At 45.5% G+C, this 16,043-nt stretch overlaps 1 protein-coding gene across 2 annotated transcripts in view; it reads right to left on the reverse strand.

Moving 5' to 3' along the window:
- Nucleotides 1-1,320: 1,320 nt before the first annotated feature.
- The window catches only part of GAB3 (GRB2 associated binding protein 3), a 65,657-nt gene continuing 50,934 nt past the window's right edge, over nt 1,321-16,043 (reverse strand). Inside the window, exons 3-10 of one of the 2 annotated variants that reach the window (XM_053990369.1) lie at nt 15,823-16,036; nt 14,928-15,406; nt 12,365-12,417; nt 11,024-11,279; nt 9,807-9,888; nt 8,108-8,210; nt 6,735-6,848; nt 1,321-5,736 (exon numbers count right to left, since the gene is read on the reverse strand). In XM_053990369.1, coding sequence (XP_053846344.1) covers nt 5,620-5,736; nt 6,735-6,848; nt 8,108-8,210; nt 9,807-9,888; nt 11,024-11,279; nt 12,365-12,417; nt 14,928-15,406; nt 15,823-16,036 — 1,418 coding nt within the window. In that variant the 3' untranslated portion in view covers nt 1,321-5,619. Of the gene's footprint in view, nt 5,737-6,734; nt 6,849-8,107; nt 8,211-9,806; nt 9,889-11,023; nt 11,280-12,364; nt 12,421-14,927; nt 15,407-15,822; nt 16,037-16,043 lie in introns of both variants that reach the window. The other variant, XM_053990368.1, reaches the window with a different exon arrangement.

Here is a 16,043-nt window from a genome sequence, read left to right on the forward strand (position 1 = left end):
ATCAGCTCCCCAGGTGGGAATGCCAGTACATCCTTTGTTTGCAGGATGTGGTACCCCTGGCTCTCAGTGTGCTCCCATAAATATGTATAACCAGATAGCCGAGTCCCGAAGTATTTGATGTGGTTTGAAATTGCAGATGTAACTAGAGAGGCCAGCCTCTATAGAGCTAAGTGCTTACATAGCCAGACATTTTGCTGTCAGTTTTTTCACATTATTATTATTGTTGTTGTTATTATTATTATTATCCAATCAGTAAAGTACTTTGCACGGTGGTGTGAGAAATCTGAGAGCTTCCTGGCTCACTCCATGGTGGCAGGGCTGATGCAGCTGTTTCCCTCCGAGGCCGTGGGAGGAGGAGCAGTTGCGGGAGGTCTCTTTTCTGGGAAGTGCTCTCTGGTGAAAGGGCTGTTACCATTTCTGCTGGGCAGAGCACAGGGAAGAGCTGTGAACCACCGGTCAGACTTTATCTGACCTTTTATTTGTCTGACCTGCCCTCCCTTGAAGATCAAACACAAAATGTCACGGAGTTCCCTTCTATCAAGCCTGCAGGCAAAGGCTTATCTAAGTCACACGTGTCTGCGTGTCCCGAGCTGTGCAGCCAAGTTTCCATCAGTGGCTCCCTAAGCACTACACCTCCCTCAATCCACCACGGTGTGTCTCCAGCCAGGATTACAAAGCATGCAGGTCCAAAAGTGGCACTTGCCTGAAGCAATAAATAAACTATTTCCAAACTACCTGGCTTGTTAGCAGCAAGGCTTGCTCAGCTCTGCTCCCATGGACTGTCTTGTTTCATCTTCCAAATCCCAAGATGTGCACATTGAAAGGATCCCACATCCCTAGCTTGCTGCATGTGGAAATTATATTACCAGCAACTACACTCCTCAGCACAGAGCAATTAAAAGACCAGGTTAAATAACAATTAGCCTTTGTATCCAAGCCTGGAGCATGTGCTGAATAAATTTGTGTTTGTGCTTGTGCTCTACATGGTTGGTCAGGAGTTGTGACCCCTTCCTGCCCCTTGGCTGTGGCAGCAGGAGCTGGGACTGGCACTGGGGCACGGCAGCTCACCCTGTCCCAGGAGGACACAGACATGAATCCAAGTCACAACCTCATAGTTCTTTGTTATTCTGCAAATAATCTCCCTGATACACAGGCATATGACATTTGTTTGCAAATTTGTTTGAACTCGCATCCAAATATTTTATGTGAACAAGTCACTGCCTAATAAGAGAATTAAAAAATGGAAAAAGCATTAAATGATAGATGTGGGAGCTTATCCCATGAGCACCTTCACTTACCAAAATAATTAAAGATCACAGCTACCTTTTATATTAATTTATTAGAAAAAAGATACAGTTTAATGTGCAAATATATACACCAAACATTACAATGAAACATGAGGAAGGTGAGCCCCTTCCCTCTAGCAATGACTTGTCCCTTCGTAACAGAGATGACTGTTTAATGCTTCCCCACAGATTTACAAATACAAAAAAATGTATAATGCTTCATTTGCACAAGAAAAAGTTTATTTTTATTTGAAAACAAAACAAAAAAAAAAATATCCTGGCTTTGACATGGCAAATGTCTGCTATTTTGGTGGCTTTCATTTTTTTTTAAACCTGAGCAAGTTTTGTGGAACAGGGGGACAAAGGGAAGGCATTGCCCTGTACTTCATTCTCATCACAGCATCTGATGGTCTTTGAATTACTAAAGTTCTGAATTACTGCAAGTGAATGCAACTCCAAAATCTACATCGAGGATGTAGTTAGTGACAATGAAGAAAGCAAGTGCTACCACTGGCAAAGTGAGCTGGCTGAAAACACCTTGCTCCAGTTACATGGCTGCTGGCATTTCTCAGGTTAAGTGTTCATTTCTGCCAGTAAGGAAATTAATGCTGCCTCCTGTCATAAAGGAATTATAAATGTGAAATGTGGTTTAGTCCAAAAAGCAGATGAGTTGTGGACCTGCTGTGCCTCGGTCAAACGTGCAGTCATTGAAGGAGAGAGTAAGGCCATATTAAATGTTGGGGGAACCAGCTGATGGTCCCAACAATAACCACAGGACTCAAACCATTGAGCTTGGTTGTTTTCCACATCATCCTGCAACCAAGCTTCATCCAGCAACTCCACAAGGTGACATTTCCAATTAAACAAAAACTGTTCTGCTCATTTAGTGCTCTCCCTGTTTTTAACGAGAGGCCCCAGCAGTGCTGGAGAAGGCACTACAATACCTGGGCTGGGCAATGCCAATTCCCTCAGCAGAGTTTGCTAAGGGACCACTGGCCACTCTATGCTCATTTAGGTGCAGAGCATCTCTCTGCACCAGGTCTCACCACACTTCTGGAAAAAACACATGCAAGTGACAGACCCATGGCAAAAAGAGGACACCATCAGGAGTGTGCCTGGCTGGCCCCAGAGCCAGTACTAACCAAGGGCTCTGGCCTCAGCTATATTTTCAGACATGGCACTGTCAAAAGCTGACTCAGTTTTCATGTTTACTTTCCTTCTTGGCCAAGGGATTAGGATTTAAGAACAGACTTAATAAAACAGCAACTCCTTTTTGCTCTGTAACACTTCTCCACTCCCATCAGCTTGCTCTATGGGTACTGGCCCACAGGTTTGCCAGTCGTGGCTGCTGCAGGTCCCCTCACACCCAAATCCTTAGTGGTGAGGTGGCCACAGCAGATTGGCTTTGCAATCCTCCCACCATCCTGCTCCTCTTAACCCTCTTTGAAGCATTGTGGAATTTGACCAAAACAAAAGGGAAAAAAAAGCCTTTGAGAAGGACTGCTCTGCTTTTAATTTTTTTCCCCAGTATTTTTTAATTGCTCCTGTTTCATGTGTTTTACCTGCACAAGAATGTATGTCATGGGCCCTGAGGCAGCTGGTAAAAAAGGACATTACATGAAAAATCATAATAAACCCTCAAATTTAGCTCTAAGTTAAAAGTTAGAAACCAGTGAGCAGCATTTGATCAAGATAAGAGTGTTGTGAGGGCAAGCAGGGGACACAGGAAGTTGAAAGGGGCCATTTTCCTCCAAGGACAGTCCCTGCCAAACTATATGCTTATGTCCTTTTAGGGGAGTAAAAATCCAGATACAGCTCTTTGTTCTCTAAACTTCTGAATGATCCGTTAGCCAGGTTTGTTGAAGTTTAAATATTTTTACAATAAACTAGAATAACAAGTGAGTCAGTTGTCTCCAATAACTTGGTGTTTTTCCACTTCAGAAGATTTTCTGACAGCATGAAAGGAAACACTCCAGTCAAACACGAGCTGATCAGTATGTGATTCTGATCCGCATCAGAGGCTGCTCTGCCATGGCTCCACAATCTGGGATCTGCACTAGCAGAACATAACTTCACTCACCCTTTGTGGAGGTTGTCTGTCTGTAATTTAAAATGCCCTTTAGCTGGTCTTTTAACCCTTTCAGTGCATCAGCACATACCATGAGCTTTCAGCAACATGTATTATTTGCACACTTTGAAAGAAAGGCAATTCTTTTGAGCAGAAAGGCAAAGGTCTCTGTGTCCGTGGCCCTTCCATCTTCCCTCTCTTTGACACCTCTGTGCAGGTGCACATCTCCACTGCCTCTCCCCAAATGCCGTGCCCCTGTAACAGTATCACTCCCAAGGCATAGGTGCTCCCAGCTCTGCTAAGTCAGTTAGAGGACAAAACAGCTTTTTAATGAACTAAATTTCACACCAGACAGACAAGATGTACGTGGAAAAGTTGGAATTATTTTCAAAATTTTTATGAACATCAACTCTCATTTGTGAGCTTTGGTGAGGGAGGAAGGAGCAGGGCAGGAGGGAACAGCAGGTCAGCTATCTGCAGGACTAACCCCGGATTTCCAAGCAGCTCTAGTCCAGGACACTTCATGCCCACAGGCCTGGGTGCCCAGTTTGCCCCAGCCACTGAAGGCGCTGGTGAACCTTGTTCTTGCAGGGTAAACCTAGTGAGAGCCTGGTCATCACAGATCCCCAGGGGCTGGGCTAAAGAAGCAGTGAGACTTGCAAGCCCTTCAGCTCTCTTGAGGTAGGAGGAAAACTCTGTTTCTGTTAGCTATGCTGCCTCTCCCATGGGATGTGCAATGACCTCCCAGAGTGCCTGAACGACCAGAGCACACAGAGTGTAAGGAACAAGTTGAGTTGGAGCCTTGAAATGCCAGTGGTTTCTGCAATGGCATTTCTATGATCTCTGTTTGGTAGATTAGAATTTTTAGGATGTCGGGTTACAGCAATGCAATATGGTAACAACAGGCACATGAAGGGAGGCCAGTGAATTGGCACTGTCAGAGAAGAAATCTTTTGTAAGGGTCCTGTCTGTCCATGTTGACAGGATCAGACCTCTTATGGCTACTGGGACTCATCTACAGGAGCAAAGCCTGTGAGACCAAATCCAGTGTGGGTCACTCAGCATCACTGCCTACTTCCATGAGTCAAGTGGCTGTGTGCCACTGTAAAATAAAGACCACAGCCAAGTGTTTAAAGTTAAATATCTTATAAACTACACACATGTGTCATCCTGAGATAGTGCCTGTAACAAGTCCCAAGGTAGATAAGCTTCCTGAGCCCAGAGGTCCTCATGCTGCGTGAGCACATTGTTGTCCTGTTTTGGCAGGCTCCCGGCCTCTCAGAGCACGCTGCACTTCCTAATGCTCTTTTTTATTTTGGGGTGGGTCTAGGGAAACAATCAGATGGACGACTGCTACCAGCATTCCAATGGCATTCCTTCTGCTGTTCAGATGAAAGCAGTCTTGATCCTTTGCCAGTTCTCTCAAGGCTTGCAGAAACAGGCTCACAGCTTCCCTTTCTATTTTTTGGCCAGCCAAGAGCTGTGTGGCTGCAGCCTCCTACAAGAAGAGCAGCTGTGCTGTGCCAACGACACTTCCCAAGACAGGGGAGAAAGCATCAGTAGGAATCAGACAAAAAAAGTGACACGTATGAGCCACAATGGAGGGAAGAAGCTTAATACAATGACCATCATCCAGAGGGTCAGACCATGCATTCCAATTGCATGGGCACGTAGTCCTGTTTTGAGTTCTGACAGCATCAGCTCACAGCCAGACCTTTTAAACCCGGGGGAAAAATATTTTTCAAAATTTTCTTTGCTTAAGCACTGTATATTCAAAAAGTTTTATTATTGTTTCAGTATTTTAGCCCTTAGTTGGTTAGTCACCAAAACCTGTCAGATGCCTGTTGCCATAAAAGCACTCCAAGCACCTGCAGCATTTGTAGGAATATCAAAAAATAGCTTTAGCAACTAGGAATTATGCAACAGAAGGAGAAGGCAGGATGAACTAGATTAATACAACTTGTAGTGGATTTGTTAACGTTAAGTGTATGACTCGTTGCAGAATCATGCCAGAAAATGGTACCATGGAGCATACTGGTAAGGGCAGTAAAAAGGCTAATGCATTACTTCAGTCATCAGTGAACCAGTCTCAACATACTTTTTCCAGCTGAAATCAAAGGTTTCCAGTAAAAATGCCTCTAGAGACTGTAAGCATCTTACAACTCTTTCTGCCTTTGAGCTCTACTGTGATAGCTGCTTCATAACATTGTGGTTCCAGTGCAAAAAAAAAAAAAAAAAACCCTCCAGATTCCAAATCTTCTTCCTTTATACTTTTGATTGTCTTTCATCTGTCCATTCTTGCTTAGTGTTCTGTAAAGCTTGAGTCTTCTGTTCATCTACCTGGACATAGTCCACTCTCTGTTCCTCAGACAGAAAAGGTTTCTATAGGACAGAGAGGAAAAAAACAATGTTTTAATTCTCAGGTTGAAAAGGGGTGCTAGTGAAATTTAGCTTGATTTTCTGTTTTCCCTTTCCCTCATTCCTTGATTGCTTCACTTCACCTTGAAGCTCACAGTGACATCAGCTGACAAAAGCATTGCTTTACAGCCTGCTTTAGCTACAATTTTCCATCTGCCACCCTGTCACTCAGCCCAGCACAGCAAGTGAGGGAAACATGCTGTACTGGCTATTTCCATGCAGATAACCATTCTCTCCTCATCTGAGTGATCCTGCTGCAGGGATAACCTGATTTTAGGTATAGGGAGGGTTTAAATAAGAAAGCTTAGACTCTTGAGTTTTTTGCATCTGGGAGTGTTGACTGACGGGGAAAATGATACACAGGACATAAAATGATCCAAACTGACAAGAGTTCATTGCTTTGCAGTGGTACCTACCCACCACTTGGGCAGCTTAGAAGTTCTTTGGAACAAGGAATGTCTTTTCTCAGCATTGCGAAAGAAATTGAAATGGTTTTGGTGATGCAAGAATAAAGATGCACACTTTGCCAGATTATAAGAGATGGGACAGTTTTACCCCATGAATTTATCATGGGCTGCAAACTTGTTACTGCAAAGAGATTTTTGGGAAAACTAGCAGGAAAGGCTTTGTGGAGACTTGATGAAAATGAAGGAGCATGCAGAGATCCTGCAAGCATCAACCTGCTTGCCCACAAGCCCCCATGGCTGCACTTCCCCGCGCAGTCTCATACCCTGTGCTGAGCTCGTGTTAGCAGCAGCCCTATGAGTCACTAAGGACACCTTGTCAGCACCCTCATCATGCTTTTATCATATTAATCTTGGGCCTGGCACAAATACAGTCAGCTGGAAACACGACTGGCTTCATCATGGCACTTAGGGCACCTAGCAGAGTCCCTGGGTCTGGATTTCCTCCCAGCAGACAAAAAGGCAGGAGGCTTGCGGGGTTTTTCAGATGACTCGTACCTTCTGCACAGGGGATGGGGAAGCAGAGTTAAAATCCAGTGCTAAGTAATCAAGGTTAGATTTCCTTGTCCATGGAAAAGCACCACTGTATGGAGAGGTGGCCTGTCTGTGTTCCTGTCAGGAAAGAAGAAAAACTTTTAATGCTCTAAAAAACATGATCCTAGAAGGAAACAGGATCACAACTGGGAGCAGGGAGATTCACCTGGCAGAAAATGAATGAGAACAGTCAGGGCCCACATAATTTTCTAAGCCAAGGGTGCATTTGGTTACTAACCACAGCATAACACTGATAATTGTGGGACAGCATAAAGAAATCATGAGAACATTTTTCTTCTGATAATTCTGGAAAAACAAACAAAACAGGCTGATTTCCACTCAATTTTATCAAGAAGGACTTGTGCCCAGCTTCTCAATCCAAGCCCTTGGAACACTCAGATTTGCAGGGGTGCCCACTTAAACATCATCATTCAATGAATTTGAAGAAATGGTGAAAACTCAGTTCAAATCTAGAAACTGAAAATTATTCTCATAAAATCACAAATAACCAAATATATGTCAGGTTTTCCTAGACTAGAAAAACCAAATAGGGAATGGTTACAACTGGAACTGCCCTCTTGGGCAGATTTCAGTCTGGTAGAGATGTGGGTTAAAATTTGAAACTATGGTTTATGAAGACTGGGGTCAGTTTTGCAACATATTTTTATAGCTACTGGTATTGGGCTTTGGCTATGGAGCAGATCTGTAGACATTGGCTCAGATGAACAGATTTGAGATCCATTTCCACCTAAAATTCAAAGTAAAACAAGATTCTGGTCTTTTGCAAGATATGGCTAAAGAGTAAATGAAAAAAAGGAAGCCACAAAGCCAGATGTTCTTCTTTCATGGGATGGGAAGTGGGGTTAGTGCCACCAGCCAAAGCAGAAGCAATGAGACTCTAATGGGAGTTCTGTTTCTGCACAATATTTGGTGTGTTTCTTTAGGAAGTGCACTAACGGCTTTCTGTTATTTCCTAGGAGATTTTGCAAGGCACACTTTTAAAAGGTGAAAAGATTTAATTTTCTTTTGTCTTAGTGAGTTCTCATGTAAATATGGCTGATCCCTGTGATCTCTTGGAACTGTTCAGCAACATTCGTGGGTGAACAGCTGAGTTCTGCGGAGCAGGAAAAGGGCTCCCCTTATCTCTCTGTAAATTGGTCCCAGTGTCTTTGGTTTAAAACCATTTCATCATTTGGAAAAAAAAAAAAAAAAAAGAAACCAGAAGGCAAAGGACAAACCTCCTCAACGTTTTTTTCTTAGAAAACAAACTTCTGCATTCTCCATCAATGTGACAGAGCAGAATAAAGCAAAGGATGGCTGTGTGAAAATGACATTACCATATGAATGTAACTTTCTTCCTCTTCTCCGGAAACTGAATTGGCAAATATTCTTGCTGAATTAATACCGTCTCTTTCTGGTGAGATAAAGCTCATTCGATTGCTATGAAGAAAAACACAGGAGAGGTTAAGGAAGCATCTTACAGATGCACTGAAATGAAGCCAAAGCCTGACACAGTCCATATGGTGAATAAACTCACACTAAGGCTGTGGCCTTTATGGAGAGGATGTCCAAAGCCACTCCTTAGTTCTAGAAATAGTGTGCTATATTGCTGACTGATTTTGTTGATTTTTCCCTCTGGGATTTATGAAAGTTTGCTATCTGGTACAACAGACACTGTAAAACATTGAAGCAATTCTCTACTAAGGGGCACAGAACTATCATTCATTTGGGTAATAATGGGGGCAGTTACTTGGCTGTGCAGGTATCCACATTTGGGAGACTGATGTGAATTAATCAGCTGCTGGAGGTACATGCAAAGGAACTTGGTCTGGCTTTGCACACAGTGTCAACACCTGCCACCCTGTGCTGTGGAGATGGCTGAGACTCAGCTCTTGCACAAGGAAATCTCTCCCATGAACACAACTCTCAGAGGTGCATGGTGAATAAATTACCACAAGCAAGTGCAATGGGCTTGGTTAATAGGAAATTAGATGGCCTCTCTGTGCATGAACAGCATAATTCCTTTTGTTGTATTAGTTTCGGGCATAACTTTTTAATTTTTGTTAGTGTAAAACATGCAAACTCACTCTAAGCTCATTATCCTTCAGGACTCTGCACTGTGTCAGCACTGATTAACCTTAGTGCACTGGCGGGGGTGCTTGGGAGGCAGGGTATTGGCTTTCCCCAACAGGCAGTGCCAAGGGGCTTAACCAGCCTTGGACTGGATGTGAGAGAGGGCTCTGCAACTGAGAAACTGCTCACCTTGTGTCTCCTTTGCCCTTCACACGACAACCTGAAATGGGGGAGTGGAAATGCCCTGTCTGGCACTCATGCCAGCAAAACCCCACATTTTCTGGAGTGCCCGGGGTGTGCAGAGGAGGTTGATGGGAATATCTGGCTTTTGCACACACACTTCAGCACAGCTGCTTTTTTTTTTTTTTTTGTGCCAACACCCCTCCAGCCAAGGCTGAAGGCTGAAGTCCTCCCCTGCTCACAAGTTTCCTGAAGATGAGTCTTCTGCTGCCCTTGGAGCCCAACAGTATCAACTGCTCATACTACCTGGGCTGTGGGATCAAAAGCATTTGTTTTACCAACAACTAATTTCTACTGACAAAAGGTCATGACAAAAGTTCAAGTCTGGACTGCTGTGTGGCAGTGCAGAATTCTACACCCAGTCTACAATTCAGGCAGATCTTTATCTGCTCTGGTTCTCCTTTGCTATATTAAGGAGCAAAAATGGCTCTATCATAGTTTAGGCATGCCAAGCTTTTAGCCACACCAGACTGCAGACCACCTCCAGGGTGTTTAAAAGGAACCTTCAAATCACGATGCTGAATTCTCTGGAGCTGCCCATCATGAAAGGGAACCCCACTTTTCAGAGACAGCAAAAACCTGGGGGATACTGAAAGGAACCTTAGGGAACTTCTGTTTGTGGACTTTGCCAGGAATATTCTTGTGGGATGGGATAAGTTATTTTTAACTCTATTCCACGCTAATGCTCCGAAGATTGGAACAGCAGGTTTCTTGTTGACTTACTAAGGCACAGTCCACATCCTGGTCACAGCAGCATGCTCCCGGATTGTGGAGAGGTTCCTCAAGTCCAGAGGAGGTGGTCGTGCTGTAAGTAAGTACAAAAGGAACTATGTTTTCAATGAAAAGTACAGACTGTTTAGAAAAAATGCAGTTTTGTATTAACAGAAAGAAACTAACAGAGTATTTCACAGAATATAACCAAGAAGGAAATCAGTAACAAATAACCTCTTCAGTCAGTGCTGGAAAGCAAAGTCCTCCAATCACCCTAAAATAACAGAATAAATATAGTGGGCATAAAGAGACCAAATGGCACACAAGATACATACACTTGCCCCAAATATGCTCTGTATATGCTGCCTTGGAGAGGTTAGTTCAGCCTACTGGTTATAACAGGTTTTGGATTCTGTTCTAAACAAAAAGGTCCTATACATGGGGATCAGGACCATTCCTGTCACCACTCAATGTACATGTGCCCACCATTCTCAAGACACTTTAAGAAAGGATTCGAGTTTGCTTTTCTTCATGGCAATGGTCTAAATGTCTGTCCCCACTTTACAGTAGCACTGCCTGAACCAATTTCTGAGTAACCCTGTGGCTTTGCAACCCTAAGAGCTTTATTATAGGCTAGCTTTAGGCAATTTCTCCACTTCAAAGCTGAATTTTTTCCCCATTATATTCTCTAGAAGTGCAACCCAGATTTTGAACGTGCCATGAAAACCAGGAGTGGAAAATTCCCATCAGCAAAAGCATCTGCAGAAAATTCCTGATTAAACTACGACAGCTGTGCCTACCCAACAGAGGTTTAAGCAACAGCCAACACATCAATTTTGAGTACTTGAGTGTTTGGATGTCCCATTCCTGGCAGGTCAGAGAGCTGGTGAGACAGGAGTACATGTACCTCAGAGTGGCAGGATTTAGTCTGCTGTCTCTCCCAGACTAGGTCCCTTTGGCTGTTTGCAGTCACAGTGAAAGCCAGGCACTGTGCTTATGCAGCCACCTGGGCTTTGACTGCAGAAGCAGCCGTGGAAGCTTTTCCTCCTCTCACAAACCACCCTGCAAGCACATCCTAGGCCACAGTGCTCTAAGTCACCCACGCAGCATTTCAACCCATCCTCTAGAGGGAGAATTGCTTCAAGACATGCCAAGGACACTATCAAAGGAGGTCACCCATGTCCCCACCATCAGGACCCCCAGGCTTTGCACTGTAGGTCTGGGCTTACACTTCCTACGAGGCTTGAGGTCCCGGTTCACTGGAGGGGGCTCCACGTCGGAGGGAAGCTCAGGCAAGGGGCTGGCGAGTTTTTCAGTGCTGACGACGGGGAAGGTGAAGGTGGCCGAGCTGGGGCTCATGGGGATGTATCCGTCGGGGGAGCAGTCGGAGCCGGGCGCGGAGGGAGAGGTGCTGGGGCGCATGGGCACGTAGCTGTCCTCCGCGCTGTCCGCGGCCGGCGAGTACAGCGGGGAGAAGCGGCACGGCTGCACGGGCAGAGCAGGAGCAGAGAGAGAAAGGGCTCCATTAATGCACAGCCAGCCCCTCCCAGCCGGGAGCTGCCGTGAGCTGGGAACACACCTGAGCTGAGCCCAGGCCAGGATTGCTCTGATGGGGCCTCACAGAGGCACAGGATGGAGTGACAAGAGACAAACGCATGAGTTCAGATGAACACTCCAGCTCTGGAGCAGTCCACGCTGAGCTTCACAAGTCACTGCTGGAAACTAGAACCAAACTGACTGGTGACTTTATTGGTTAAATCCTTCAACTTCAGCGAGGCTGCACTGACCTCTCACAGCAGTTAATTCTGACCTCTAAAATGTGGGAAGATCCTGAATACAAAAAAAAGTCTGAAAGGAGAACACCTGATGAACTAGACAAATGTGGCAAATGTGGAACCTCACAACTCACTTCTGATCACTGAGAATTAGCATTAGAAAACCACTTCATGCAGGTTAGTGCTGGCTGAGTGGTGAGAGGGAGTGATTGCAATTCTTGCAAGCTTTCAATAAGGAGAAAAAAAGTTTCCCACCACCAGCAAAGGATCTCCCACAGAAGACAGCATCCAGCCTCAGGCAGAAGACTGGCTATGTGATGTGAGATGGTGCTGCTTAGATCTGTGTCTGTCAAAGGCTGAGGCAGGAAGCTGTGGACTGACAGAGCCTTCAATCACAGGCACTGTCAGAGCAGACATTTTCCAATGTCCTAAAGAAGAGATATCCCTCAGGACCATGAAGTGATAGGCTTCTTTAGACCCCTTTTTCAAGTAGTAAGCCATTTGCTCTGGCGCTCTTGGTCAACAGTTTAATTAGTGAGGTTACTGTAACCTTTTTCATAACAGACCCAGCTTCATCTATTTTAAAACCAGGGTGCTCAGTACTGAAGCCTCTCCCTCCCTCTCCTCTCAAAGGCTGACTGAGGCCACAAAGCAGCCAGCAAAGCAGCCAGCACCAAAGTTGCCCAAAGTTGCCCAAAGCCAAAATGCACCTTTTGCATTTTTAAAATTCTTCTGCTGAACAGAGGAGAAGAATGATTGAATATCAGGATGTGAAATTTTGTGCAGAGTACTTACCAAATTCAAGCTAAGCCTCTTATCTCGACTTCTTAGGGAACTGCCTTCCATGTCTGCTGCAAGGAAAAAAAAGTGATTAAAAATGGGATAAGGCAGTGCAACCGTACAGAGATAATTCTGGAGTAAAACATATGGCTCTAAAATAATGAAAGTTTTATATAGATTCCATAACTCCTAAATGAGGAAATACAATGACACTTAAGACCAGATCCAACTCAGCAGCATTTCCAGAGTGATGACATCTATTTTAAGTATGATGAAACCAAGGAACCTGTTCATGTACAATCCAGCTGCAACTTAGGCTTCCTGTAACACAAGCAGTTGGAGAAAAAGACTGGTGTGGGAGCAAACAAGCAAGCATTTAAATGCAGCTCCTGCTCTAGTTGTTCTCTGTTTTCCCAGCTGTCAAACTGGGGAAATTATATGAAAAGGGGCTATTATAGATAATATTATTTCTTGGATATTTATTTAGGAGCCTTTTAAGGTGCCAGGGAAGCAATTGTTATTGTGCAGAAAGTGGTGCGTGGGGGAACTTATTGGTAGGAGAAAAATTCTTTGCCTTGTCATCCAGAAGTGCTGATGTGGTGCAAGGGGCTCAAGGTGATGGGAAATGAACATCCAAATCATGGAGACAATCACCAGTCTCCTTGTGCAGGTGGGCCTTGGTCTTGGTATAGGTCAATTTTATTTTCCAAGCAAAAGGCAAAAAACCCTAAAATCCAGCATTCAGCACATAGAAGATCAGTTGTGGAAGAGGCTTACAACCACCATCCTTTTCTGAAAAGGGATTTTTTGTGCAGAAAATGACTTTTCTGTGGCAATGCCTCAAATCCCCACAACCATGTTAATCTATTCCCTGCTCTTATGGTAGAGATGTCAGTACTGCAACTGGGGGCTTTTTTGGTGGTACCAACCAAAAAGGTACCACAAAAACAAAGCAATTCTGTTAGTGCAGATACGTATTCAGATAGACACAGTCACTGTCCTGGGACAGCTACATTTATTTATTATGGCAAAAAACATTGAGGTACAAGGCTGTGGCAGGTGCCAGGATACAGGCACCTCACAGCTCATCCTCCTTCATGGCACTTCCACTAGCTCATGCTGCTTTCACCCTGGGCTAATTACATCTGGGCACCTTTTGTAAGTTAGCAGGGCAAAAAAATTAAGTTATTAACTTGAGTGCACTCACTGGGGAAGCTGGTGAGGAACTGCTGCTTTCTCCTTTGTTTTTCTGATCTTTCTTGTTAAACATTTTAATTCAGAGTTTAACCCTTCAAATAGTTTCAGCTACACTTAGGGTAAGAAAAAGTGGCAGTACTTACTAATTCATTGCTGCCCCCATCAGGCAGAGACAACCCTGCAGCACAGCAGCACAACATGACATTTGGCCACTTAATCCTCTTAGAGACATTTTGGTGTAAATTGGGTTGGAAGATCATGAACCAGCTGCGTTGGAGCAGCACACGTGCAGAAGAAGAGTAGCACCTCTCAGGGAGCAACCAAATGTAGCTGATAATTAAGAACACCAATTCCATTGATGGGTGTTTCTCCAGAAACCTTCCAAGAATTGTCTGTACACTGACAAACAGACTGAGCAGAGATCTCCTTGCTTTAGCTTCTGAACTTTAAGAGCAAGATCTAACAGCCCCACACATTGTCTGGTCATTCAAACTGCAGGAGTCTAAAGGATGCTTGCCCTTAAAAACCTGCTCTATTTTCCTCATCAAAAATGAAGGTTTTCACATGACTACAATATACTTAATGATTTCCAGCCAGGTATTCCAGCTGCCTCCCTCTGTTCTGTGGCTCCATGTAATGAAGTTCTCTCATACTCCGTAGGCTGTTTTTGACACCATGATGTTCTGGGTTTTGACTGCTCTTGTTTGTGATGATAGTGTTTCAGGAGCAAGTGGAAAACCAGCTCAGCTTAGAGTAGAGTTTGCTTTGCAGCCTTGCCTTGATCTGTAGCAGCAGGTTTTCAGACTGCCCTGACAGAAGTGCAAGGACAGAGTGGGATTTGTTCAAGGACATGCAGAGTCCCTGGTTCAACCAGGATTACATCCCATCCCCAGTGTCTCCCTTACTTCCTGGTCTTTAAGCTGTGAAAAGACACGCAGCTCTCGCAGAACAGACTGAGTGTAGCAAAGCAGCACAGCTCCAGAGGCATTTCCCACATGCAAGCCGACACTTTGACCTGTATAAACAGAGTTTGGCATTGCCTAATTCAATGGCTGACTTCTCATTTTGGTTTTTCTACTGCTTTCTCTTCTGAGGAGGAAGGGGAAAAATAGCAAGGCATGAGGCACCCTGAAGGGATCAGAGCCAAATTGCTGCCCATCTGTACACATACTGAGAGGCTTCTACACAGCGGGAGCAAACCTAAGGGACTGAATCCTGCTTGCTAATTTGAAAGTAGCACTTGGTGTTACATTGGGTGTTGTAAGATTTCACAGAGGGGAGGACAGAGAGGTACAACAGGAAGTCAAAACTGCTCTCTGAATGTGGCCAGCTCCACACCTCACATTGGTGCTGCTTTGCTGGCTCTTGGAAGTGCACTCACCTTTCCAGTTCCTCATGTTGTCCAGGCTGGACAAGGAGATCCTTCTGGGCACCAGAGCGACCTGAGGCCGGCAGATCCCCGCGTGCCCATTCTGCAGGGCCCCGCTGCCCAGCTCCTCTCCCCTCCTGTCTGAGAAGTGCGTTGGCTTGGGCGGCCGCGGCGGGGGCGTGTTGGACAGCACGTCCAGCTGTGTTACCCCGTAGGGCAGCCCCTTCTGGCTCTTGTCAATCTGGAATGTCGGTGTCAGTGGTGTCCCCAGCAGTGGGGAAGAGGAGGAAAAGTCACTGGATGGCCCACTAATGTCTGTGCTCCTGGACACCATGCTGGGATTTGCCACTGGGGCTCCGACCTGGTGCACAGCGCCAGCGCTGGTTGGCTGTACAAGGTATGAGGAGGGCTGGGATTGCAAGGAGTCAACAAAAACATCGTCTGATGATGTTTGCTCCAGAGATCTGTCTGAATTTGACCAGCTGTCACACCTGCAAGGAGACAGAGGTCAGGACCTGAACTTTCCTCTTCTCCTGGCTGGAAGAACACAGCAAACAGAAAAGCTAACCACACAGTTTGGGACAAGATCTGCCCCTTCCCTCTGAGCTGGACTGGAGGCTGGGGCACTTTATGGAGCACCTTGGGCAAGAGCAGGTGTCTGGAGGGAGGTTGTGTGTCAGATCCTCAGCCACCCACCTTGGAAAGGGACAGGACCAACATATGATGCTTAACCACTAATCTGTGCTATGAAAAGCACCCTGTAAATTGGATTAGGCTGATGGTCCCCTGTTGTGTTTGGGAGCCAGCCCTGAGTGGCAGGGCTTCCTGGGGCTGTGTGCCCCAGTTTCATGCCCAAACAGACAGAGGGGGGCTCCGGTCTGACACATCTGGCAGAGCCCAGACTCACCTGTTGTGGCTGAGCTTGCCCGACTCGCAGTTGGACAGGAAGAGGTAGTCAGGGAGGAAGACTGACCCAGACTCGCTGGGCGTCTCCTCGGCGGCAGCATCAGCAGCAGCGTGCTCGACTGAGAAGGAGGGGTCGGCGATGCGGGAGGCGTGGGTGGAGGCGGCCGGCGAGGGCTGTGGGGACGAGGTCGTGTGAGACAGGCTCTCCACAGAACCTGCAAT

The sequence above is a fragment of the Vidua macroura genome, chromosome 14, assembly GCF_024509145.1.
Source record: "Vidua macroura isolate BioBank_ID:100142 chromosome 14, ASM2450914v1, whole genome shotgun sequence".
Lineage (NCBI taxonomy): Eukaryota > Metazoa > Chordata > Aves > Passeriformes > Viduidae > Vidua > Vidua macroura.